At 41.3% G+C, this 24,383-nt stretch overlaps 2 protein-coding genes across 10 annotated transcripts in view; one reads left to right on the top strand and one right to left on the bottom strand.

The window, feature by feature from the left end:
- The window catches only part of DNM1L (dynamin 1 like), a 48,192-nt gene extending 44,624 nt beyond the window's left edge, over positions 1–3,568 (top strand). For 4 of the 8 annotated variants that reach the window (XM_058558520.1, XM_058558522.1, XM_058558524.1 and 1 more), the window contains 5 exons: positions 185–217; positions 2,286–2,462; positions 2,635–2,744; positions 2,882–3,041; positions 3,307–3,568. In XM_058558520.1, coding sequence (XP_058414503.1) covers positions 185–217; positions 2,286–2,462; positions 2,635–2,744; positions 2,882–3,041; positions 3,307–3,363 — 537 coding nt within the window. In that variant the 3' untranslated portion in view covers positions 3,364–3,568. The remainder of the gene's footprint in view (positions 1–184; positions 218–2,285; positions 2,463–2,634; positions 2,745–2,881; positions 3,042–3,306) is intronic. The other 4 variants (XM_058558521.1, XM_058558523.1, XM_058558525.1 and 1 more) reach the window with 1 other exon arrangement.
- Positions 3,569–3,693: 125 nt separating this feature from the next.
- YARS2 (tyrosyl-tRNA synthetase 2) lies at positions 3,694–21,407 on the bottom strand. 2 transcript variants are annotated; one of them, XM_058558528.1, is made up of 6 exons: positions 20,588–21,407; positions 19,593–19,760; positions 10,548–10,607; positions 9,822–9,977; positions 9,338–9,508; positions 3,694–7,074 (listed from the first exon to the last, which is right to left on the bottom strand). In XM_058558528.1, the coding sequence occupies exons 1-6, from the start codon at positions 21,367–21,369 to the stop codon at positions 6,915–6,917; spliced, it is 1,497 nt and encodes a 498-aa protein (XP_058414511.1). In that variant the 5' UTR covers positions 21,370–21,407; the 3' UTR covers positions 3,694–6,914. The 2 variants fall into 2 exon arrangements, with proteins under 2 accessions (XP_058414511.1, XP_058414512.1); XM_058558529.1 differs by lacking the exon at positions 10,548–10,607.
- Between the last annotated feature and the right edge of the window lie 2,976 nt (positions 21,408–24,383).

Here is a 24,383-nt window from a genome sequence, read left to right as displayed (position 1 = left end):
TAGAAATTTTAAATTATGTAAGTTTACTTCATAAATTATTGTTGACATGCTTTTGCTTGCAATATAGAAGATGCACGTAGAAAAAGTAATTTAAACAGGAAATTATACACATTTTGAATTTCAAGACATATTGGTATTTAAATTGTGCTTGTTAAAATGCATGTTTTAACGTATCTTTTAACAGTTAATTCAGGACAGCAGAAGAGAAACTAAAAATGTGAGTCTCTTGCTTCAGACTGGACATGTTGTTACCTTTGGTTCTCACTAAAACACTGTCTTCAAAACCAGTGAAGAACATCTTTGTACAGTGGCATCTCTTGTCTGTGTTATGTTTTTAATGTTCCTCTTATCTAACTAACCCTTCTAAGATGGCATTAATTCTAGTTTTAACATTGTTTTAATAAGAATAGGCTTTCCCACTGTTTCCTATTCAAGAATAGTTCTGAATTTAATATTTTGGTAGGGAATAAAGATTCCAAAGATGGAAATTGTACTTTTGGACATTTCCCCTTTAAAGGTTCTGAGATCTGCCCAGTACTGTTACATAATCCTCATGCTTCTTTCTTATGCTTCCATTTAGTTTGCACTTGTCACCCTAAATATATAGCTTAACATGTGCCTCAACAGCTTAAGCAGATTCAAAACAAACGGGGGGACTGTGCGAGTTTGAGACTGTTGTCTTTTTTTTTTTTTGTGAGGAAGCCGAGCTCTGAGCTAATATCTGATGCCAATCCTCCTCTTTTTTTTTTGCTGAGGAAGACTGGCCCTGGCTAACATCCATGCCCATCTTCCTCTACTTTATATGGGACGCTGCCCCAGCATGGCTTAAAAAGTGGTGCGTCGGTGCACACCTGGGATCTGAACCTGTGAACCCCGGGCCACTGAAGTGGAGCATGCGCACTTAACTGCTGGGCCAGCCCCTGTTGTCAATTCTTGATAACCTTTTTAGCGGTAAATTAACTAAGAATGGGACTAAATAATTTAGATTATTTCTAGTTTTTCTACCATTTAGCTCCTTTTTTTACTTATCATCCAGATTTAAGGTTCTGAACTGCAAATAAAACCTTATAAATGTCTTATCTTCTCTCAGCCCACTGCGCTCAGATCTTAAGAGAACCATCTAAATCACTGCTTAAGTTTTATTTCACTCATGGCATCACTGTGAATTTGCTTACTTTCCTTAAGATTTCATTTGATGTATCATTTGTGTATAATTAATGGGCATTTAAAAAATATAATTACTCATTTAAAAATTAACATAATATAAATATACAGCCTATATTTAAATATAGCTCACCTTAACTAACATATTAGAGGCAGGTTTTGGCTAGCGTTTTGATTCAGAACGATACCAAAAACTGACGTTTTTCTAACAATTGCCCAACAGTCTTCTGTTAAATTTATATAAGCCATTTTTATTTCTATCTATAAATTTTGGATGTCATCTTGTCTCCATGTTAGATCGTTAAGATCTTAAAAGAGCATCTAAAAACATCTCTTAAATATTGATGAATTACTGTTTTTCCCATTATCTTAAACAGTCATTTTTTCTTTTAGAAATCAAGACTAAGATATCCTAGAAAAGAAGGGTAGTACAAAAGCACTTGTGCTTAATGTAGCACTAGATTTCTTTCAGCAGACCCTCTCTCAAGAGTATAGACATTGAGGGAACTTTTGTTTATGTCATTCCACATTTTAGGCAGCTTAAAGTCACTATCAGCCTAAGAATTGTTAATGTAGTCTTATTTCTTTTATATTGAATAGCTTCTGCTTTTATCCTATGGTCTTTCTGTTGACTTTTAGGAAGGTAAACTGACTTGAGAAATATATAAACTCAAGTTTTGGAGACATGAGATCAAGTTAGCAGTGTTTAAGGTTACTTTGAAGAAATTAAGCTGAATGGCAGTTCTGTTTTTCCTTGTGTTTTTAATGAGCAGTCTTGTTTTTAAGGGCAGCTTATTCCCACAATCTAGTGTTAGAAGGGTTGGAGAAGAGGATAAATTTTGAAAAGTTAGCAAATGATAAAGAACAAAGGAGTTAAATAGGACCTAAACTGGCTGAGCCCTTGCAAAAACTTACAACAGAACCTCTTATTTAGACAGCTCAGGGTTCCAGTTACACATGCCACCCACCATCTCTTCTGACCTTATTGTCTGAATAGATTAAACTCCAGATGGGTACTGGATGTGTGTTCTCTTTGACTGCTGTAAAGGAAATGAACCCTGTTTAGTTAATGTCAGATTGGACATGGTTGATACAGGTTTCGGAACATTTGTTTTTTTCAGGTTGCATCTGGAGGTGGGGGGGTTGGAGATGCCGTTCAAGAACCAACAACAGGCAACTGGAGAGGAATGCTGAAAACTTCAAAAGCTGAAGAGTTATTAGCGGAGGAAAAATCCAAACCAATTCCAATTATGCCAGCCAGTCCACAAAAAGGCCATGCTGTGAATTTGCTGGATGTGGTAAGCCATGAGAATCTGGTTGAGGACTAATAAAACCAAATTAGTAGGAAAACACTTCAAAAGACAAAAGGAACTAAAAGTCTCAAAAACTTCTATAACTTTTGAATGTTAACATGTTGCCATTTCAAAATGGCATAAAAGTAATATTTTTTTCCCTCTTAATCCCATTTAGCCGGTTCCTGTTGCACGAAAACTATCTGCCCGTGAACAGAGAGATTGTGAAGTTATTGAACGACTCATCAAATCATATTTTCTTATTGTCAGGAAGAATATTCAAGACAGGTTAGTATGACGTAATATAAACCATAGATTATAATACTGCTAATGATTCCACAATCTGTTTTGAAAATACATGTATTTTAAAAATTTTAGGTTTTTATTTTAAATCAAATGGATTATCTGATTGTTTTGTTTTGCAGTGTGCCAAAAGCAGTAATGCATTTTTTGGTTAATCATGTGAAAGATACTCTTCAGAGTGAGTTAGTAGGACAGCTGTATAAATCATCGTTATTGGATGATCTTCTGACTGAATCTGAGGACATGGCACAGCGCAGGAAAGAAGCAGCTGATATGCTAAAGGTATTGTGAATTTTTTGAATTAGGTTGTAGATATAAACATTTATTGTTTAAAATGCATTCTGATCCTTGGAGAGATATATATATAGTCTTCATATGATGGCTAATCTTTTTTTCTATTGGTACCTGATTAGATTCAAATTCCAGAGAAGATACTGGTTAGTATAAAATCTACCACATATAAAGTGGAGAGATTCCACATAATTCATATTCTTTGATATCTATCATAACTTAATAAGCATTTATAATTTTATCTTCTTTAATGCAGGCATTACAAGGAGCCAGTCAAATTATTGCTGAAATCCGAGAGACTCATCTTTGGTGAAGAGAACTGTTTAATACTGAGACTTTGTTGACTCGAAACTTGCTAGTTACTGCCTACTTGAGTAGAATTTTATTTATGAACTCCTGTGTATTGCAATGGTATGAATCTGCTCATGTGAAGACTAGCTATAAACTGAAAATTGTACTCTGTATTACGGAACAAATCACACCTTTAATCCAAATAATAAATGGCTGTTTCTAAAGTTTCCCAGTATATATAAAATACATCGTCTGTCTTGTGACAGTTTCATTTGAATTTAAAAAGACCTGTTAACGTTCTAGTTGTAAAAGCAGTTTGCCTGTGGATAAGATGACCTGTGTAATCTGTTAGTAATCTTAAAGCCGCTGCCATAGTCCTTCAAGAACGCACCAAGACAACATTTCATACGACTATAATGCATGCACTGTATAAACCAATCTGGCTTTGAAAGATGTGGGTTGACAAGTTACTCACATAGTCACTGTATTCCACCTGTCCTTTGATTTAGTTTTATTGAGCTTCTCTGCAACCTTTGACATGTTACTAAGAAAACTGAACACACAAGACGATCAGTAACATTGACAGTGATGCAGTGTGCATGATGTGTAGCTACGCAACCCTTCCATTTCTGGGTCCACGTTGCCCGAGTGCATTAAAAATTAAATATCTTTGATTTTTACTTAAATCTGGAAGCATAAGTTATGTTTTCCTGTATTAAAAACAACCATCTAGGCTTGAATATCTAGTAAGACCAGTTCCTTTTTAGTTTTTAGAGTTCTAATAAATTCCCGTTGGTTTCCAAATATAACAGTAGTTACTCAGATCCATCTTTAAATTAGGGCACTTACACCATGCTCCAAGATTCACTTGGAGGTGGGACTTAAAAAACCAAAATACTATGTTAATCATTGAAGTGTATCTTCTCTCTATAAGTATTAGTTGGTAATAAGTTACTGTTGAGTCACACGAACACCAACAAAATAACATTAGAATAGAGGTATAAGAATACTGGTGGAGCCTTATTATTTAAATAAGAAAAACATCTGGACATACACCCCTAAAGGCTTACAGACTACTAAATTGCATTCATGGGGTAGGGGTGACGTTTAGGACATATATACGTTCTATTAAAATCCCCCAGGTGATTGTTGAATATGAATTGTATTATAAATTGTAAGATATGGATCGAAATCCTTAAGGCCTCTAGCTCCATCTCTAACATAACATGTTAAGTAAATTATATATTGCAGATATTACAATTTCTTTTTAGTTGTGACATTTATGAAGGACTATTGGCAGGGACAAGATGAATACGTCTGTTTACTTTTGCTTATGGTACCCATTTACTAAGAAACAATAGGCTCAGCAACTGATCTCCAACATAAAAAACCAGGTTCAATATGCTATCATATGGTACTACTTTGAATCTGTCAGTACCATCTTGACAGAATATATGCTACCGAAATGTTTGTTAGCACACTGTAAAATCACTCTGCCATCATTAAACATCAGTTTTGAACTTATAGCCATCCATATTTACTTATTTCAGCTAGATCAGATGACTAGCATTCTAGCCTTCTGAATTTGTAAGGGGGGAAAAAAAACCTTATAATTAAAGCACTTTCTCCAGCATATCAAACAGATTTCAAATTGAAAATGTTTTAAAGTAATGCACTTGCTAGTACTACACACCTTGTATAGAGAAAAACAGAGGCAAGAAAGGTATGGACAGAGAAAACCTTCCTTTGTTGGTCCTCAAATTGAAGTTCTGAAATGTAGAGATGATCTCTGACATATACCTGTATGTTCTTGCTATGTAAATAAAATTGCTGATATGAAATGACATACAAGTTTGTCAATAAATGAATTCTTCCTAACTTTACTCCCAGAGAAAGGCTTATAACTATAGCTTTTTAACATATAAATCTACTTTGGAACATAACAATACAGCTTATACTGTATGAATTTTTAGGACTTTTTTCCTATTCTCTCAATTCACTGAGGTATTGTCACATCTCCATTTCTGCATATGAAGACAGTGACCCACTTCAAGTAATTCAGGTAGTGAATGGCTAGAATTTGACCACCAAAGCCATGCTTTGCTGCCTGTTAAGGTCTTCCAGAAGAAATCTGATTTTGAACCATTTTGTGTTTGTGTGTGTCATTTGATCCTCAGGGAAAGAAGGGTGCTGTTTATTACCTTGATTTTTCAGATGTGGAAACAATTCTGGAGAATTAACTTGTCTAATGTATGCAAAGCTTAACTAAGTCTTGCTTCCGTATCCTTTCAACTTAACCTGAAAACTTCCCTCACCTGAATATCTTTTGATATTCTCATATGATTGGATATTTGGTATAATATTTGCCTCTATTTTCTCTCTTTGGTTACTTAACTTTTCAGTTTATCTCAAGTTGCAATCTGCTTGGGGACAGAAGTTGAAACTTAAAACTAATATAAAAGTTTCCAAATTTATAAAATATTGCTACCTTAGTAATCTGACAAAACAAGGGTTTAAATTTAATTATACTGCAACACAGGCAAGGGACTGGAAAACTGAATTAGAAACTTTCTGAAAAGTCAAGTACTGATTTTTGTTCTTTGCTTTGAAAAGAAACTATTTCTACTGTGATTTCTAATGCCAACTATGGCTTCATCTAACTTTTCTCCTTTTTAAGAACTATATTTCCTTCCTAAACAACAAAGAAATCAGAAATTTATAAGTTCCCAATACTAGAATTCCCATTTCTAATGTGGACACTAGGGGCATTGCTAGTTTTAGAATGATGATATAAAATACTAGTGAGATCAGTGAGAGAGAGATAACTGATATAAAAGTACAGTAGTCCCCTTTATCCAGGGGGATATGTTCCAAGATCCCCAGTGGATGCCTGAAACGGCAGATAGTACTGAACCTTACTATCCGCAACTCCTTACACACCAGTTTTGTAGACTGTGCCAAGTCATCTGTTTGTCGTTCCTCCTCATCCCCAAAAAGGAAAGCAAGAAAAGTAGGATAGGAATGACAGCATTTAGTTTTTTCAGGAAGTAAATTTTTTTTTTTTGGTGAGGAAGATTAGCCCTGAGCTAACATCCAATGCCAATCCTCCTCTTTTTGCTGAGGAAGATTGGCCCTGGGCTAACATCCGTGCCCATCTTCTTCTACTTTATATGGGATGCCACCACAGCACGGCTTGACAAGCGGTGCATCAGTTGGCACCTGGGATCCGAACCTACAAACCCCAGGCCGCCGAAGCAAGCGCGCACACTTAACTGCTACACCACTGGGCTGGTCCCTAAGTAAAATGTTTGAGAGATGATTAACCCGGGAAATCATGGTTTTCTATGTCAGTCCTTAATGTTTGTGGATCAGAAAATATCCCATCATTACATAAACAACTTATTTATTGACTAACCTATATAAATAATGAAATTACTCACACTGTGAGACCTAGAGTATACTCCATTCTCTGTTGTTGTGATTGGCATAAGTGAAGGCATAAGTCCAGGAGCCAGTCTTTCAAGTCTTGAGAATGATGGATAAGTTTGTTTGAATAAGCAGAAGGATTTTTCATCATAGCTGAAGCCATTTTATAATGTAGAAATTCCTTTTTCCTATTTTTAGTAACGAAAGTCCATTTTTAAGAATATGTTGTCCAACAACTAAAATGCTCTCAGGGTTTGTTACTTGTCTGTGATTTATGCTGACTCCGCCTTCTGTTATCATCCGATACCTAAAAATAGAAATGTTTAGTTAACTACATAAATCCAGTCACTGTTGACCGCTCCCAATAATACAGATACATCATTATTTCATTTAAATCTCAGAGACTCTCCAATTGAAACTATATAGCACTAAACTGTTATCTTCATCTTCACTCTACTAGATTCTAAAGGCATAACTTTAAGGCATAAATAGGTTTCTTGTTTAGTGGAGAAAAACAGCTGGGATTTCTCAGCTCTTGACAGAACTATTCAGTTGGTAGTGGCTGAAAAATGAAGTGAACAGAAATAATGGAGGAGCACATTCAGAAGAGCTCCCCTAACCTTAAAAAAACAAAGAAAATCACAGAAAAGAAACTTCCAAAAATAAAAGGGAACAATGCTGCTTTTAATGAGCTACCCATGAGATACAAGTCACTAGAGTGTTATCTACAGAAATCTTGAGGAAACTTGCTTATGAAACGGGAAAATCCTTGCAAATTATATTCTGAGACTGCAAATAGCAATTTTTTTTTTTTTTGGTAAAGGAAACAAAATTTGCTTAAAAATGAAATTGGCTGATTTGAGAAATGGAAACTCAGTAGCTGATCTAATAAATTCTAGATTACTAACAATGTTTTGATGGCCTCTGTAAAGAGGTTTCATTCAAGTTATCTGTCATCCAATTCATTCAGTAAATATCTACAGAGCCCTTACTATGTGCTAAATATAAGTAGTATTGCACGCTCATGGAGAGATGCACACGAACCATCACAACACACTGTAATTAAACGCTATAAAGAGCTACAAGAGGTTGCTCTAGGAGTACAGGGTGGGCGGGGGTTGGAAATTTTCCTGAAAAAGAGACCCTTACCTGACCAGGAGAGTTAGTAGCAGTGATTTTCACAAACAGGGTGAGGAAACGTGGGAGTAGCTAGAAAGAGGTGAGATCTGAGCAGGAAAGAGGGCTAGAGCATGACAGGCCTTGCAAGTCCTTATGAAAGGCAAATGTTAGTTTTCTCTTATCTGAATATGTTACTGAATGAAATTAAAAAACAACTACCACATGGTTTTATAAAACTCACAGGAAAAGATTTTCTATAAAAGGACAGATTTCTTTCTCTTAGGAAGTGTTATTTTAGGCTGTTTGCTATAGTTTCTGGATCATGTTCTACATTTTGTTTAAATGCACAAACCAACCTTATTTAGTTTATACTGTACAATCTAAAAAATGTCAGTATTACTTAGAACTCTGGCTAAATCAGATACGGTGTCATCTTAAGTAGTGGTAAAACTTCCAGTATCAGTAAATAAACATTAAAAAAGTTCATAAGAAAATGAAAACTGCTTCCAAAGTGAAAAAAATTCTTAGAACCAGTGACTCACTGTGGGGAACACCACCCTCACTTCAGTGTATAATAAATAAACTAGCATATTAGGGAATCAACAGGAGTAATCAAGGGCTCTTTAGGATAGAGGCAAATAATCCAAAACAATGGAAAGAAAACAGCAGCTATACTATAACAAACATCATTCATAATCATGAGCATGGACTAATAACTCTGACTTTTGCTAGAACTCCTGCAGATGAGGTGCCCAGGGTCTTCTGGTTAACTAATGCTTTTCCTTCTGCATCACAGTGTCATTTATAAATGGATAAGCATCAAGTATATGCCAAATTACTTTTCTGAGGAACACCTTATTCCCTAGTGATGCCACATAATTGAGGAATTAAAGTATCCTACCCACTTCTTCAATTAAAAAAATGCAATTCTCAAGAGGAATAGTATGTCATTTATAACAATAGTCTTATGAAGTTACATCATATGCTTATTTCATTTTCAGAAATTCAACTAATATTTTAAATAGGTTGGGCAACCCTTCTACTCCCCCATATAAAATATGAGGATACAGACTGAATATGAGAGGGGTCATGTGAATCTGCTCCCTTAGGGTCTCTGTTCTTGTGATCTTCTCAAATTGTGACCATCCCTGAGCTGATTGATCTCAGTGTATTTATTGAACATAGTCGTCCCTTAAATGTAAGCCTTTTCCAATGCTGGAGGAAAAACTGACTGGGTTAGACTCAATGAGAGACGGTAGAGTATTACCAGACTTTATAGAAAATTTAAGGTATTTTCAACAAGTACTTTCAGTTTTCACTTTATTCTCAGACTAACCTAACTTCTGCATGGAATGAGATGCCATTAAAGCATTATCAGGAAGACACATATGCTGTGAACTGTAACATTTAATGTTGAATTAACTGGGAATCTAAAAGTTAAATAATCTTACCCTCGGGGACCATCTGGAATGGCATTTGCTTTCCGGCATGTATCTAGGATGCTTGTCCCAGGGTCAAGGACTAATTCAGAAAATGAAGCTTCCCTAAACAACTCTCTTAGCTCTTGGTCAGACATGACCTCCAGGGCATCAATGCTGCTATGATAAAGGGCTTGTGTACACCTGAAAAACACATTTTGAGAGCCACATCACGTGAGTGCTTATCCAGACATGTTCTAATACCCGATAACCAACGATGGTGTACCCATTAGGTTCCAGACTGAAAGATTTTAAGACAGCAACATTTATCTTCTATAATTTATAAAAACTTAACTCAGAATAATCTTTCCAATAAATAGAGGCTTTTTAAAGCAATTAAGTCAAACACTAACAATCTTATTAGTGGTAAAACAACCCAAAAACAGCATGGCTCCAAATTTTCGCAAGTCTATTAACTAGATAACTTTATCAAGTATTAATTATTCTAAAAGGCCACCTTTTAGCAGAATCCAGCCCCTCTTGTCCATGAACAAGCTTTGTTACTTCTGCAGCCAGTCGTTTCTGAGGACCCCGCTTCTCTGGCTCTTTGACATGCAGATGCATTATGTGGTCAATCTCTGGAAGGGGCAGAAAAGTGAAGAGCTTCAGGTACCTTCGGGACAAAAAACAAAGTGTTAGATTTATTTAGCATTCCTAATTTTTATCTCCAGCTCCCTTACCCTTTAAAGAACATCCTGCTTACTTACTTTAAAGAACATCCTGCTTACTTTATTTTTAATTACGAAACATAACAAACATGCAGGAATGTACTGAAAATAATAGACGACACCCATGCACATACCACCCAGATTGAAGATGTTACTATTTTGCTATCTTTGTTTAATTTTTCCTTTTTAAAAGGCATGGGGGCCGGCCCCATGGCATAGCGGTTAAGTGCGCGTGCTCCGCTGCTGGCGGCCTGGGTTCGGGTTCCGGGAGCGCACCGAGGCACCGCTTGTCAAGCCATGCTGTGGCAGCGTCCCATATGAAGTGGAGGAAGATGGGCACAGATGTTAGCCCAGGGCCAGTCTTCCTCAGCAAGAAGAGGAGGATTGGCATGTATGTTAGCTCAGGGCTGATCTTCCTCACACACACACACAAAACAAGGCATGAAATGTACAGTTAGAGACAAAGGCCCCAGCCCTATCATATTCCCCTCCTTGCCCCCAGAGATAACCCCTACTCTAAATTTGTGTCATCCTTCCCAAGCATGTTTTTGTACTTTTGTTTTCTGTGTATGTACCTGTAAATAAATAAGATTGTGTAATTTACAAATTGACATAAGATTTTATAGTTATCCTCTTTTTAAATCTTTTCTTTGGTGAAAAACACAGAAAAGTACACAAATCACAAACATATAGCTTAATAAATCACAAAGCAAACATCTATGTAACCATCACCTGTTTGGATACACAACACTGCACCTACCCAAGGAAGCCCAAATGGACCACATCCCGTCACCTCCTCCAAATTAACTACTCTTCTGCCTTTCAAGGTAATTGCTTCCTTGTTTTTCTTTATAGTTCTACCATATCACTATTCCTCCCTAAACAGCATCACTTAGTTTTGCTGGTTTTTAGACTTTACTATATAAATGGAATCATACAGAATATAATTTTGTGTTTGGTACTTTGGCACCTCATTATGTTTAGGAGATTCATCCATGTTGCTGTGTGTACAGCATTCCATGAATATTCCACAATGTATTTATTTATTTAATCATTCATTCATTCTACTGTGGATATTTGTGTTGTTTCTACTCTTGGACAATAGCTAATAATGCTGTTCTGAATATTCCCATATGTTTCTCTTGGTGCACATGTGCACTCATTTCTGTTGGGGATGTACCCAGGAGAAGAACTGCTGGATCACAGGTTATGTGCATATTCAGCTTTAGTAGGCATAGCCACATATTTTCCAAAGTGGTTCTATAAGTGTAGCGTAAGTGCCTGACATGAAGCTTTTGATTGCCAAGGCATCCTTTCAGGCATCCATCTTGAATAAACATACTCCAGCTTTATGACACAGCTACTAGCAAACCAACTAGATGAGGAACCAGGCTGCCCCACACATGAAGTTCCCCTTTTAAAAAGCCCTGGGTAACCTAAATAACCGACCACTTGAGTGACCCCGCTCCTCCCTTCCCATCCCTAATTTCCACTTTCATGTTTTAAATTTGCCAATAAAGGGTGAACCCATGAAACCATAGGCAGCTCACCCTTGACCCCAATAAAAGCAGAGCCCAGGTTCACACTCCCTCCCTCCCTCTCTCCCTATCCGTGACCTTGCTGTGTGGCCCTTGGAATGGCATGTACCCTCCAAAACTTGTGAGTAATAAATCTTGTTTTTCAAAGTTCCCGGATGATTGTTGTTGAGGTGCGTCCTGCAGTCATAATAAGAACCACATGAGCCAGTCCAGCCACAACACTGGCTATGGTGGAGGAAATGTCTGTGGGGGCTCGCCACAAGCAGCATGGGCCCAAGTGAGTGCTCCCAGGCATTTCTAGCTGATAGCATCACTATCAACAGATTGAGACAGAAAGGAACGCAACTGACACAACTGGCAATTGGTACAGTCGGCAGGTCAAGATCGCACTTGCAATTAACCGAGGGGAACCCCCTTTAGCTTCGACCAGTTTACTAACTGTAACTGGCTAACCCAGGCGGGCAATGCCATTTGGGAAGGCAGCACCGCTTGCTAGAAGTCCAACGCACTGTTCCGTGATTTTGCATATTGCCTCTGCTTTGCGTTGCCTGCATATCTATCCCAAAATGTCACTGCTGCCGTAATTCAATGCTCTCCCCAGAGCAGTGTGATCAAAGTCATATACGGTCAAACGAGATCAGATCACGAGTTATAAAAAAGACCTTAACCGATTACTAATATACATGAGGGTCCTCCACACCTTGAGCCAAGGAGAGCTAACGAGGGTGGATTGGACTTCAAGGCTATCATCACAGCCAAAAGTGAAGCTTCGGGCAAGGGCATGAGGAAGGAATATTCTGGTAAGCAAGGAGGGAGACCTCCCCTGCTACCACAGAGTGGTGGCTTATAATGGGATGAGTGTCCTAACCTGGATGAGTGAAACAGCCTTGCAACAGGAAACTAATGGCACCAGGAAAGGGGAAATACAGCCGAAGTTTGCTGCCGCCATGTGGCCACTACAGTCCCTGCTGTCCCTCTTTGTCCCCTCAACCCAATGGGACATCACGGGTCCAATCCCTGGTGTGATGTTGCTAAACAATTAATGGACAAACATAAATGTCCTGAACATCTTGTGCCAGTGCCAACTAAGACCCCCGAGGAGCTACATCAGCTCCTTGATAAATGCAAAACCTCTAGAGAAGCTTCCTGGGCATTGCTTGGTGCCAGCGCACACCAACATGCCAAGGCTCTAGTATTACACTTCAGAAGCCTAGGGGCTTTCCTAAAGACCCTGTGCATACCGCGCTAGTGGAGGCAGACTCCAATCCTGGGGAGGTCAACTGGGACACCCCGGAAAGGGAGGTGGCCCCTTATGAAGAGGGCTCACAGGGACGTCTTCCACAAACCTTTTCCGGTAACAACACGTAAGATCAAGGTGACAAAGAAAAACAGGAAGTGAAAATACAGATCAGAAATTACACCTTATCTGAAATTCTAACTTTCCTTATAGATTTTGTGCAGCAGGAAGGAGAGAAGAGACTTGATTGGCTATTGCAGGTTTTTGGACCATGCTCTAAATCGTTACTCATGACTGCCGAAATGGCCAAATGGCTGATCTCTAAAGACCGTAAAATCTAAAACCTTCTCAGAGATCCACGGAGGTTATATGTCTGTTTCCTCCAAGATACTACAGATCCTGAGTCCCCTCAGCTTTCCCCTGAATGGGGCACAACAAAGCACCATGCCTCATGAGGCGACCCTGCCGCCAAGGGAAAAGCTGACAGGGTTATCAAGGCCTCTGGTGAGGATGAAGAGAGAGAAAGGAAGGCAGAGGCCCCTAGAGCCATTGATATTCGTACCACGGCCCTCTCTCTCCCCACCTGCATATTTACTGCCTGATGCTGTGCCCATCCTTCCATCACAGTGATCACCACTCAAGCTCACAGTGAAGAGAAAACATGAGATGAAGCCTGTCTCCTGCTGCACAAAATTGGCATGGTCCATTGGGTTTATCATTTCGACGACCATAGTGACCCAAATGACTCTCTTCATTTCTAACCCTGAAGAGGCCCCATTTGACTCAGTTTAGAGAATTCTTTTTACAAGGTGCTTCCCCTAATTACAGAGCAGTGCTACCACATTTTATTGGGACTGTCGAAACCATTCAAAAGACACTGGAAGGCAGTGACATGGCTGCTAAACATGGGAGATTCCAACGCAGACATCCAGATACTTCAGACTTAGGCCCCTCCACCCCTGCTGCCCTGAGCGTTTGCCTTGAGCAAATTTCCCTCAATGAATAAGGTTCCCTATTCCCTCCCCAATAAATTCCCAACCTAATTTTGCCCCGTATTGGAATAAATAGGTTAATCTCTGCTGGGAGTTACATATCGGTGTTCCTGGCCATTTAATCTCTGGACAGCCAGTCTCTAAACTCCGGGCCCTAAAACTAGTGTTCTCCCAGCTATAGCCCCCTTCTGCTGTCCATCCTCTTGCCACACAGCTGCCCTCTGGCCCCAACCCAGTCCCCATTACTCCCTCTGCCCCTTCCCTAACCTCCAGGACTGCCAGGCAGCTAAGTGTCTACCCGAGGACATCGATGGCTCCCTGGAACTTGTCCCACCTCCTGGGGACAATCACCCCTATACCACTCTGGTAGTCCATTGGGATAATAAAAATGCACAGTCTTTTTTGGCCCTATTAGACACTGGGCCCAAGTCACTGTTATTCCAGGCAATCCCTCTAAATTCTTGAAAGAAGAGCCCTTCTACCTATTGGGCATTACCAGTAAAACAATCAAAGGTGTACAAATCCATCTGAATGTAACTATGGGGACCATTCACCTCAAACGGCTTCCTCTGCTAGTGGCCCCGTTGGCTCTTTCTTTCCCTATTAAAGGCATGGATGCACTGACCCAACACCACGTCATTTGGAATAAGCCCAAGTTCTTGGCCTTCCTGGTGGGACTCGCCAAATGGATGCTGGTGACTCTTTCTCCTCTGGTCAAGATGGTAAACACCCCCCAATACCAATTTAAACAGGGCCCTAAAGGCCTATGCCCTGTTATTACAGACATGCTTGAGACAGGAGTCATTAAGCCTATAATCTCCCCTTTAAAGCCCCAGTTAGCTGGTACTTAAGCCAGCCACAATGAATGGCACCTCATCACTGACTACAGAAACCTTAATGCTCAGGTTCCTCTGCTTAAGACTCCAATTCCCAATATTATAGAATTGATCAAGGACACACAACGGGCCCAAGGAGCATCCTTCACGGCCACTGACCTAGCTCATATATTCTATTCTGTTCCCATCCCGGAGGAATCCCAGGTCCAATTTGCTTTCACTTTTGATGGGGCTCAATATCCATTTACACGGTTGCCAACGGGACACTTACACAGCCCTGCAATCGCACATAATATCCGCCACCAAGATTTAAGTATCTCACAATTGGCAAATTGCTGTTTTGGGCCTGATATTGATGATGTTATGCTGAGGAGTCCCTCTGAGGAAGTGGCATGGACAAATCTGCATACCCTCACATACCACCTGCACCAATGTGGCTGGGCAATGCCCCTCACAAGATCCAAGGCCCAGTCTTGTCAAGTTTCTGGGCATCATGTGGTCCTAAGGGCTGAGAAATCCCAACAGTCAAACATCAATTACTCACTATTAATCCACTCGCTACACTCAGGCACAACACATGGTAGGCCTTTTCATGTTCTGGAGGCAACACATCCCTCATCTCTCACTAATTCTTTGTCTTACATATGCAATCGCATACAAGTCTGCCACCTTCCATTGGGGCAAGGCCCAACAGTGCATTTTGGAAGCTGCCCAGGAGGCAGTCCAACAAGCCTTACCTTTAGTCCCACCTGGGTCCACATTCTGAGTCAGTTCTTGACCCCACCTGACCACGCCTCCTGAAGTCTCTGGACCAAACCTGATTTCCTATGGTTTTGGATCAAGCACCTACCCCCAATGGCAGACCCTGAGTGCCAACTTTTGGCAACCTACTAGGCTCTCTTAGAAACTGAGGCCCTCAGCAGCCCCCACCCAGTACTACTACATACCCAAGTTCCCATGATGTCTTGGGAGGGCTAGAGATGCCTCCCAGCAGAAGCTCAGCATGGCCCTGATGCCTCCTTGGTACAACGGAAATGGTACCTTCAGGAGAGCCTAAACCTGATGTCAAGGCCTTTCCAGATTATAGGAGGATGTAACTTTCCACATGCTCCACTCCTTGCCCAAGAGCCTCGTGGAGCTGGTAGTGTGCCTCTGCTTCCTTCTCCTCCAGCTGCTTGGGGAGCTCCTTGGGACCATCTGTTTGAGATGGACGGGGAGTCAGTATTCTTCACCACTGGCAGTGTCACCACTGTATGCAATGCAGCTCACTGGAAGGCTCCAGCATTCCACCCGGCCTCAGGCACCTCTCTAGTCGAGAAGGGCACTCCCAGCTCAGCCCAACTGGCAGAACTTACAGCTCTTTACCCAGCTCTTAAGGAAGCCATAAAAAGGGGCCTTTTGCAGATCCACATTTTCAGAGTCCTGGGCTACTGCTAACAGTCTTGCAGTTTGGTCTGGCCAATGGTTAAGGGACAATTTTCTTATACAAAACAAGCCCATTTGGGGTGCCAGATGTGGAAGGAGTCCCCAATTCCTATCAGCGTTACTCACGTTTCAGCTCACACTAACCACTCAATGCTGAAAGACATTTTCAACAATATCGCAGACTGTCTCACTAAGCCCGCCACACTCTGCGGGGTACAGACTCCTCAGGGTACCAGCTCGAGAAATGGGCCCACATGACCTCGGGTGACCGAGGAATTCATGCCTTAACAACTGGGGTTCAAGTGAGGGGACTCCCCCTCTCCTCAGTGGCAGCCAAAGTTGTGACAGATGATTGCATTCTCTGCTCCCAAACCAAACAATGGAGTCTATCCAGATGGGAACATCCCGCGGAGACCAACCATACGCCCACTGGCAGATTGATTTCACCATGGGGCTTCCAAATGCCTTCACAATCATCGACACTTACAGAGGACTCTTGTTGGCGACTCTCGCCTGGAATTCCTCTTCAAAACAGGTAATCTCTTACTCAGTTTATTCTCGCTCCCTTTGGATCGCCAGACATTATTGACTCTGACCAGGGCCCTTTACCTCTCCAGAGACTCAACTATGGGCTCTCCAACATAATATTCTTTGGAACTGCTACCTCGGCTACCGCCCGTAAGGCAGCTGGCCTCACTGAGCATCACTGAGCACACTTCAAGAGACAGGCAAATGGTCCCAAAAGTGTACAGAACTCTTGCCCCAGGCCCTGATCTTGCTTAATTCTCGTCCCCTAGGCCTTTATACCCCATATACCAAATATTATACACTCCTCCAAATCCCACGTTTGGTCACCTCTGGCAATCCTCAAGCTTTTATCCTCCAAGAAAATGTTCCATTTATTTTTTCCTCTGACTTGTCTTCCCTTTTCTGCTCTTTTTCAATTGCCTTGCCATGTGCTTCACGCAGGCAACCTGATGAAGGACAGGCAGTCCAATATGATCACACAAGAACCACAGACTGGATTTCAGACTGTTGCTTCCATAATTACTACAGGATTTGTTACCATGAGCCTCATAAGATGTTTACTCTCTTTGTTAGACATGCCCTACCCCTGACTTGTAAAATAGTGGCTATAGAGATTGTTGTCCTCACCATTAAATCTGAGGATTTAATGGCCTCAGCATCACAGGTTGGATTGTAGTGTAAGTGCCTGACATTAAGCTTTTGATTGCCACCGTATCCATTTCAACAACATCCATCTTGAATAAACACACTGCCAACTGTATGACACAGCTGCTAGCAAACCAACCAGATAAGGAACCAGGCTGCCCCACTCACGACGTTTCCCTTTTAGAAAGTCCTGGGTAACCTAAATAACTGACCGCTTGAGTGACCCTGCCTCTCCTTTTCCATACCTAATTCCCGCTTTTATGTTTTAAATTTGCCAATAAAGGGTGAACCCACAAAACCCTAGGCATCCTACTCTTAACCCTAATAAAGGCAGAGCCCCAGGTCCATATTCCCTTACTCTCTCTCTAACCCTGACCTTGCTGTGTGGCTCTCCAGGACCTGTGAGTAATAAATCTTGTTTTCCAAAGTTCCCTGATGGCTGTTGCTGAGGTGCATCCTGCAGTCATAATAAGAATCACAAAGGCTGGTCTCAGCCACAAGATTGGCTCTGGTTGGAGAAACATCTGTGGCGGCTCACCACAAGCAGTATGGGCCCAAGCAAATGCCTCAGGCATTTGTAGCTAATAGCATTGCCACAGTAAGCTTACTCTCCCACCACCTTGGAACAGTCTCACCAACACCCGGTATTGCCAATTCTATGTTTAGCGACTCTGGAGGGTGTATAATAGCATTTTACTGTGCCTTTATCTTGCATTTTCCTCATTATTAAGGCTGACCAACCTTTTCACATGTTTTTGGCCTTTTGGGTAGAATCTTTGTGAAGTGCCTGTTCAAGTCTCTTCTCATTTTTCTCCTAGGTTGTCTGTCTTTTTCTCATTGGCTTATAGAAATTCTTTATATTAATTTGAAAACAAGCTCTTTATCAGTTACTTATAGTACTGAAAATATACTTTCTTACTCTTAATAGTGACTTTTGATAAACAGTTGATTTTAATTTTAATTTAGTCTAATTTATCAATCTTTTCCTTGTGTTTCATTTAAGAATCTTTCCCTATCCCAGTCATCAAGATATTTGCCTATTTATCTTCTAAAAGCTCTATTGTTTTGTCTTTTGTTATAGATTTAGGTCAATAATCTACCTGGAATTGATTTTGTGTACAGTGTGAGGTTAAGTTTCATTATTTTCCCCACATGACACATCTGATTATCTAAGTGATATATACTGAGAGGACTATCTTATATCTTCCCCACTGCTCTGCAGTGCCACAAAGATCACGTGACCATATATACTGGCGTCTGTCTAGATTCTCTAATCTGTTCCACTGGTCTCTTTACTTAACCTTACATTTAAGGCTGTACTTTAAAATCTAAAGATTATTATTAGAATTATAAGAGAGTTTAGCAGGGTTGTTGGATACATGGTTAATATATAAAAATTAATGGTATTTCTACATACCAGAGCCAAATAGAAAACGAAATTTTCAATAAGATATCAGTTCTTGATCCATCAAAACTCTACGAGAGTATCATCAAATATGCCAGGAATAAATCTAAAATCTAAAAAAAAAAATTACTGTAGTTTTACAATAAGGCATATCTTCCACTCTGTTCTTAAAAAATGTCTTGGCCAATCTCAGCCTTTTTTATTTCCATGTAAATCTTAGAATGAACTTGTCAGGTTCCACAAAAAAGTCTATTTAGATCTGGCTGGGATTGTACTGAATACCTAGATCAAATCTAGCAGAACTGATATCTATCAGTTCTATCAGAATAAGATATAATTCTCCATTTATGGAGGTCTTTATTTTTGCTCAATAGTGTTTTTTAATGTTCTGCAGGAAAGTTTTACACATTTAAAAAATTTTAAAGAAGTATTCCTGGATTATTTTAATAATACAGTTGTATCCAAAATAATACTTTTTTTGGAAAAATTCACTTTTTCTTTGTTGCAGGTGTATTTGGTTTCTCATTAATTTATATTCTTCCAAGAGTTTAAGATAATGTGAATTAATGAGAAAATCATTTTTAAAAAGGATCTTCAAAAAGTTTTAAATTACATTAAAGAACAGGAACTTTAAAGATAAAAATAAAATAAGGATTAGTCAAGTTTAAGATGAAAGGAGTGAAAAAACTAGAATATGCAAGCAGCGATAATGTCCCAAGTACTTGCTGGGTATGGATCACAAACTTGGTTCTTAGTTTTCTAGCAACCACAGTGGTTTTCTGCTTTAACCAACAGAAAGTTCTTAACTTTAGAACAGTTAAAATCACAATGTTCTGTGATGTAATGGTTTATGCCGTAACACAAATCTATAAAGGGTACAGAGTGATTCACTGGCTAAAATTATATCATGAGCTTATGAACTTAATTTTTCTCAGCATACTACTAAGAACTCACCTTTCTACTGAATCATCTTGCTGCCTGACAAAGAACTGATATAATTCAAACGGAGATGTCTTATCTCTGTTGAGCCAAACAGCATTACCAGCAGACTTTCCCAGTTTTGCTCCAGCAGTACTTGTAATTAGAGGAACAGTGATTCCAAATACATCTTCTCCAGTCAACCTGTGCATAAAGAAGAACTTCATTATGTGCTTCAAGCACAAGCACAGATTAGGTTCACTGCTAATCACTCTTTAGATTTCAGTCTAGTCTCTTGCTCTAAGAAAACTTCCTTGACCTCCTAAATCTGGATTCTTTTCCCTCTTACTGCTTTCACAACACCCACTCTATTTTCGCATTCGTCATTCTGAACTGCAATTGAACCAGTGATTCTGGGCAAGCCAAGGGAAGGTGCTGCATAACTAGGGCCTAAATATTTTTAAAGCCTAGGTGAGAAGACGACAGAAAATTGGGCAAAGGGGGAGTCAGGTAGAGACTCTAAAGGAGATGTTTTACATGGATTTTTTAAATGAGTAGCACATGGGCTGGCCCTGTAGTTCATCTCTCTCAAGAAAATACCATTAAACTCTACATCATTTGCTGAATATTTGCAATTGAAAAAAAAATTTTTTTTGAGATGCCAACCAAGGACTAACACTAGCTTCATGGAAAGTGCAGAACTAAAGCAGAGGCTACTCAAGGAGGCCCAGTGCGTTCAGGTATAAACAAAGAAAAACACAGCAAGACCTACTTAGGGGAAACAAAACAGATACAATCCGAATCCTGATTGGTGGTCTATTTCCTGCAGGACTCTAGAATACATGCCATACCTAATATCATGAATTCAGCCCTTTAGTTCTCATTAGCCAGTGATATTAACACCATTACAGACCCTTAATTGGGATTAAACCAACAAGGGCTTGAACGCAGGGCGTCATTCCACAATCCTAGTAGTGCACCACAGGCTATTCGTGGGTCCCAGGATTTCTCCTGGGTCTAAAGACGCTTACTTGTGAACGAACTCGTATCCGGACATGATATTGCCCAGCTGATCAGACCCGCCCAGCTGGACCCGGCACCCATAACGCTGGAACAGGTAGTAGAAATCATAGGCCTGGAGCACCTGGTATAAAAACTCAGCCAAACTCATGCCTTCGGGGCTCTTGAGCCGAGTCTGGACGCTCTGCCGGCTCAGCAGGGTGCCCATGCGGAAGTGGCCGCCCACGGCCGCTAGGAAGTCCACCAGGTGCTGCTGCTGGTACCAACTGGAGTTGTCCAGCACCGTGAAACTGCCCCAGGTCCGCCCATTCGTGAAGAGCTGCTGGTGATGAGCCGCCAGGGCCTCGAGCCCTTGGCGCAGGGCGCGCGCGTTGCTTTGCACGCGCTCTGCCTCCAGCGCCTCGCGCTCCTTGGTGCGGCCGCTCGGGTCGCCCAGGCGCGCCGTGGCGCCTCCCACCAGCGCGATCACGTTGTGGCCGGCTCGCTGGAAGTGAAACAGGCCCAGCAGCGCCAGCAGATGCCCCACATGAAGCGAGTCGGCCGTGGGGTCGAAGCCGCAGTAGATGGTCTGGGGAAGGTGGCCCGCCGTGCGCCGGTCGAAGAGCTCTGGGAGCTCTATCTTCGTACCCCTCTCGGGGAAGAACTCCTTGAACAGACCCCGAGCCTTCTGCGCTGCTAGCAACCCCTGAGCGCCCGAGTGCGCCTCACGCAGCCCCAGGGGCAGGACTCCTGACCGGCCTGGGGTACCACACCACCTGCCCCGGGAAAGGCACCGCAGCATGGGCGCCGCCATCTTGGTGGCGGCGCGAAGGGAATGCTGGGATCTTAGAGGCCACGCCACGCCCCTCAGCGCCCGCCTCCTGCAATTCCCACAGTATTTGAGTCAGTTTTTCTGCGCATGCCCGTGTGCCTGGGTAGGGCGAGGCGGTTGCTTAGTTACGGTGCTCGGCTGTGGGCAGTCTTCGGAGTTCTGACTTACGCAGGTGGGGAGTGCGCTTATAGTCCAGTCACCTTGTGTTCCCTAATACTTAATTTTCTCCTCTGTAACGTGAATGTGTTTATGATAACAGTTCCTACCTCATAGGGCTGTTGTGAGAATTAAGAAGTAAAGCAAAAGCATTTGGCACATAGCGCTCTGTAAATGTTAGCTTTTGTTTAAATTTTCACGTGAAGAAATTGATGCATAAATTCTTTGAAGTCTTGGTTCTGTGCAAAAACTTGTTCACAGAGGTTGTAAGGAGTTAGGAATTGGTTTAACTTCATGGAGAGATTCGGAGTTGCGTTGAGACGCAATTTTGTAGTACTGATTCTCCAAGCGGATGAGAGCACCCCGGTCCCCAGTATTCATTAGCTTCTCCAGGAGGTGGCAGTCTCGTCCAAGCTATATGGACAGAAAATTCAGTACGATAAATTAAATGCAGAAAGCCCTATGTTTTATTTATTTATTTTATAATTTTTATTTTATTTATTTTTATTTTTTCCCCCAAAAGCCCCAGTAGATAGTTGTATGTCATAGCTGCACATTCTTCTAGCTGTATGTGGGACTCCGCCTCAGCGTGGCCAGAGAAGCGGTGCGTAGGTGTGCGCCCGGGATCAGAACCCTGGCCGCCAGCAGCGGAGCGCACACTTAACCACCAAGCCACGAGGCTGACCCCATATTTATTTATTTTAAATTACAGGTAACCAGATGGGACACAGCTTTAGCATAAGTGGATGCAAATTCGTAATCACATTGCCACAGCATGCTAGGTGTTGTCAGTACTGCACTCCCCAGTGATGGGGTTCTCATTGGCAGCTGGTTGGCAGGCCATCCAGCGCCCAAACCCCCTTTTAGAGTCTCATTTCTAGGACTGCTTTCAATTACACTGTCTTAGGTCGAGTTCCCTGGGAAACGGACTCGAGTAGGAGATCTGTGTGCAGGAGGATTATTGGGGTGTGCTCTTGGGAACATCTGTAATGGAGTGATGGAAGCAGTGGGCAGAGGGAGAAGTTGAACTGTGAACAATTTGCAGTTAGCGGCCTCAGACAATCCCCTAGGGAGCTCTGGAGCTGGGATTTCCTTTCAGAGTCATCCTGAATTGAGGCAATGGGGCAGGCCTTTGTACCCTGGCATCGACCAGTCGTTAAATGTGGGATGGAGGCAAAACCTTGGGCAAGGCGTTGGCAGAGGGCCAGATGCAGAAGAGGACTCAGCTGTGAGCCATCAGCAACCAATACTCTCAGCAGCTGGGGGATTGAGTGCTTTGGTCCTGAAGCAGGGCTCTGGGCCATGCTCCAAACCATTCCAGGCAGGACCTTCCCATTTCTTAAGATTATAAAGTAATTTAACAAAATGAAATATTATTTTAAAAATTAGTTTCTTTGCATGTGTAATTATTAGTGAAGTGAGTTTCTCATTGTCAAACAGTAACTTCGATACAATTTGTAGATACTTATTCAACAGGCTATGTAACATAATCCCAAATGCTGAAGAAAATAAGCAGGGCGTATTCTAACTCTCATGTTGCTATTCAAAATATCTTAAAATTTGCAATCATAACGTGTCTGTCTGCAGTCTTATTTCACACCACTTTGATCAGGGACATATTTCAGTATGTACGGCAGGAAATTCTCCTGCGCTCACGGCAGATGGTACTTTCTATTTAGTATCTAACACACAGGAAGATTTGGACATTTTTAAAGGAGTTATCGGGCCGGCCCCGTGGCTTAGCGGTTAAGTGCGCGAGGTTAAGTGCTTGCGCTCTGCTGCTGGCGGCCTGGGTTTGGATCCCGGGCGCGCCCCGACGCACCGCTTCTCTGGCCATGCTGAGGCCGCATCCCACATACAGCAACTAGAAGGATGTGCAGCTATGACCTACAACTATCTACTGGGGCTTTGGGGGGAAAAATAAATAAATAAAATAATAAAAAAAATAAAGGAGTTATCTTTCATTCTTGAGGTTTCCAGTTAATATGACAGGTGACTATCTGTGGCTTTTACAGGTATGTGAGTAATTTTATACCAGAAAGTATGACTTCATATTGTGGTTTAATTACTTAGTCACTTCAGGAAATCACACTTCTCCTTATGGAAGTATATACTTGTTTCAGCATTACTTGATGGTCTGTGTTTAATGGAGAAGAACTTTGGTGGATAACGAAAAACAGAAAATTTCTAGTTGAGATTAGAATTTATTATAAGATCTTTAAAAATACATTTGAGTTCTGCTTGGTCTCTCCCTAAGTTCAGTTGTATTTCTTGAACAGGTCGTGGAGTCCGGTACAGAAGGTAGTATCAGAGCAGGTGCTATATGAGACTTGACATTGGCTCAATGACAGCAACAGTGATTTTCCTTTTATAATTTGTCTTCGTGTAATAGGAAAAATGAGGCTTTGTCCAAGAGACAGGAACAATAGAAAAAGATGGGACTTTTAATTTTATTTATTTATTTATTTTCCCCCCAAAGCCCCAGTAGATAGTTGTAGGTCATAGTTGCACATCCTTCTAGCCGCTGTATGTGGGACGCGGCCCCAGCATGGCCGGAGAAGTGGTGCGCCAGTGCGCGCCCAGGATCCAAACCCGGGCCGCCAGCAGCGGAGCGTGCGCACTTAACCGCTAAGCCACGGGGCCGGCCCAAGATGGGACTTTTAAACTTTTGCAATTACATACATGGCTAAAATTTTCTGGGACTGGACCCATGACTTGAGTTTGGGGTAAGAAAAGGTGCACAAACTGATTCTTGCTGTTTTTTTTCTTTTTCTTTTTTTGGTCAGGAAGATTGGCCCTGAGCTAACATCTGTTGCCAATCTTCCTCTTTTTGCTTGAGG

This window comes from Diceros bicornis, chromosome 17, assembly GCF_020826845.1.
Source record: "Diceros bicornis minor isolate mBicDic1 chromosome 17, mDicBic1.mat.cur, whole genome shotgun sequence".
Classification (NCBI taxonomy): domain Eukaryota; kingdom Metazoa; phylum Chordata; class Mammalia; order Perissodactyla; family Rhinocerotidae; genus Diceros; species Diceros bicornis.
Note: the sequence above shows the minus strand (reverse complement) of the source record. Positions and strands in the feature narration are given on the sequence as shown.

Bases quoted from the DNA above. Each gene is read 5' to 3' on its own strand.
- YARS2 (XM_058558528.1), bottom strand. From the start codon at position 21,369: ATGGCGGCGCCCATGCTGCGGTGCCTTTCCCGGGGCAGGTGGTGTGGT. The intron at 9,978-10,547 runs GTAGGGGTTATC...TTTGTCCCGAAG, and splicing joins AAGGATGACACAAATTTAGA to GTACCTGAAGCTCTTCACTT. The intron at 9,509-9,821 runs GTGGCCTTTTAG...TGTGTTTTTCAG, and splicing joins GGGCTGGATTCTGCTAAAAG to GTGTACACAAGCCCTTTATC.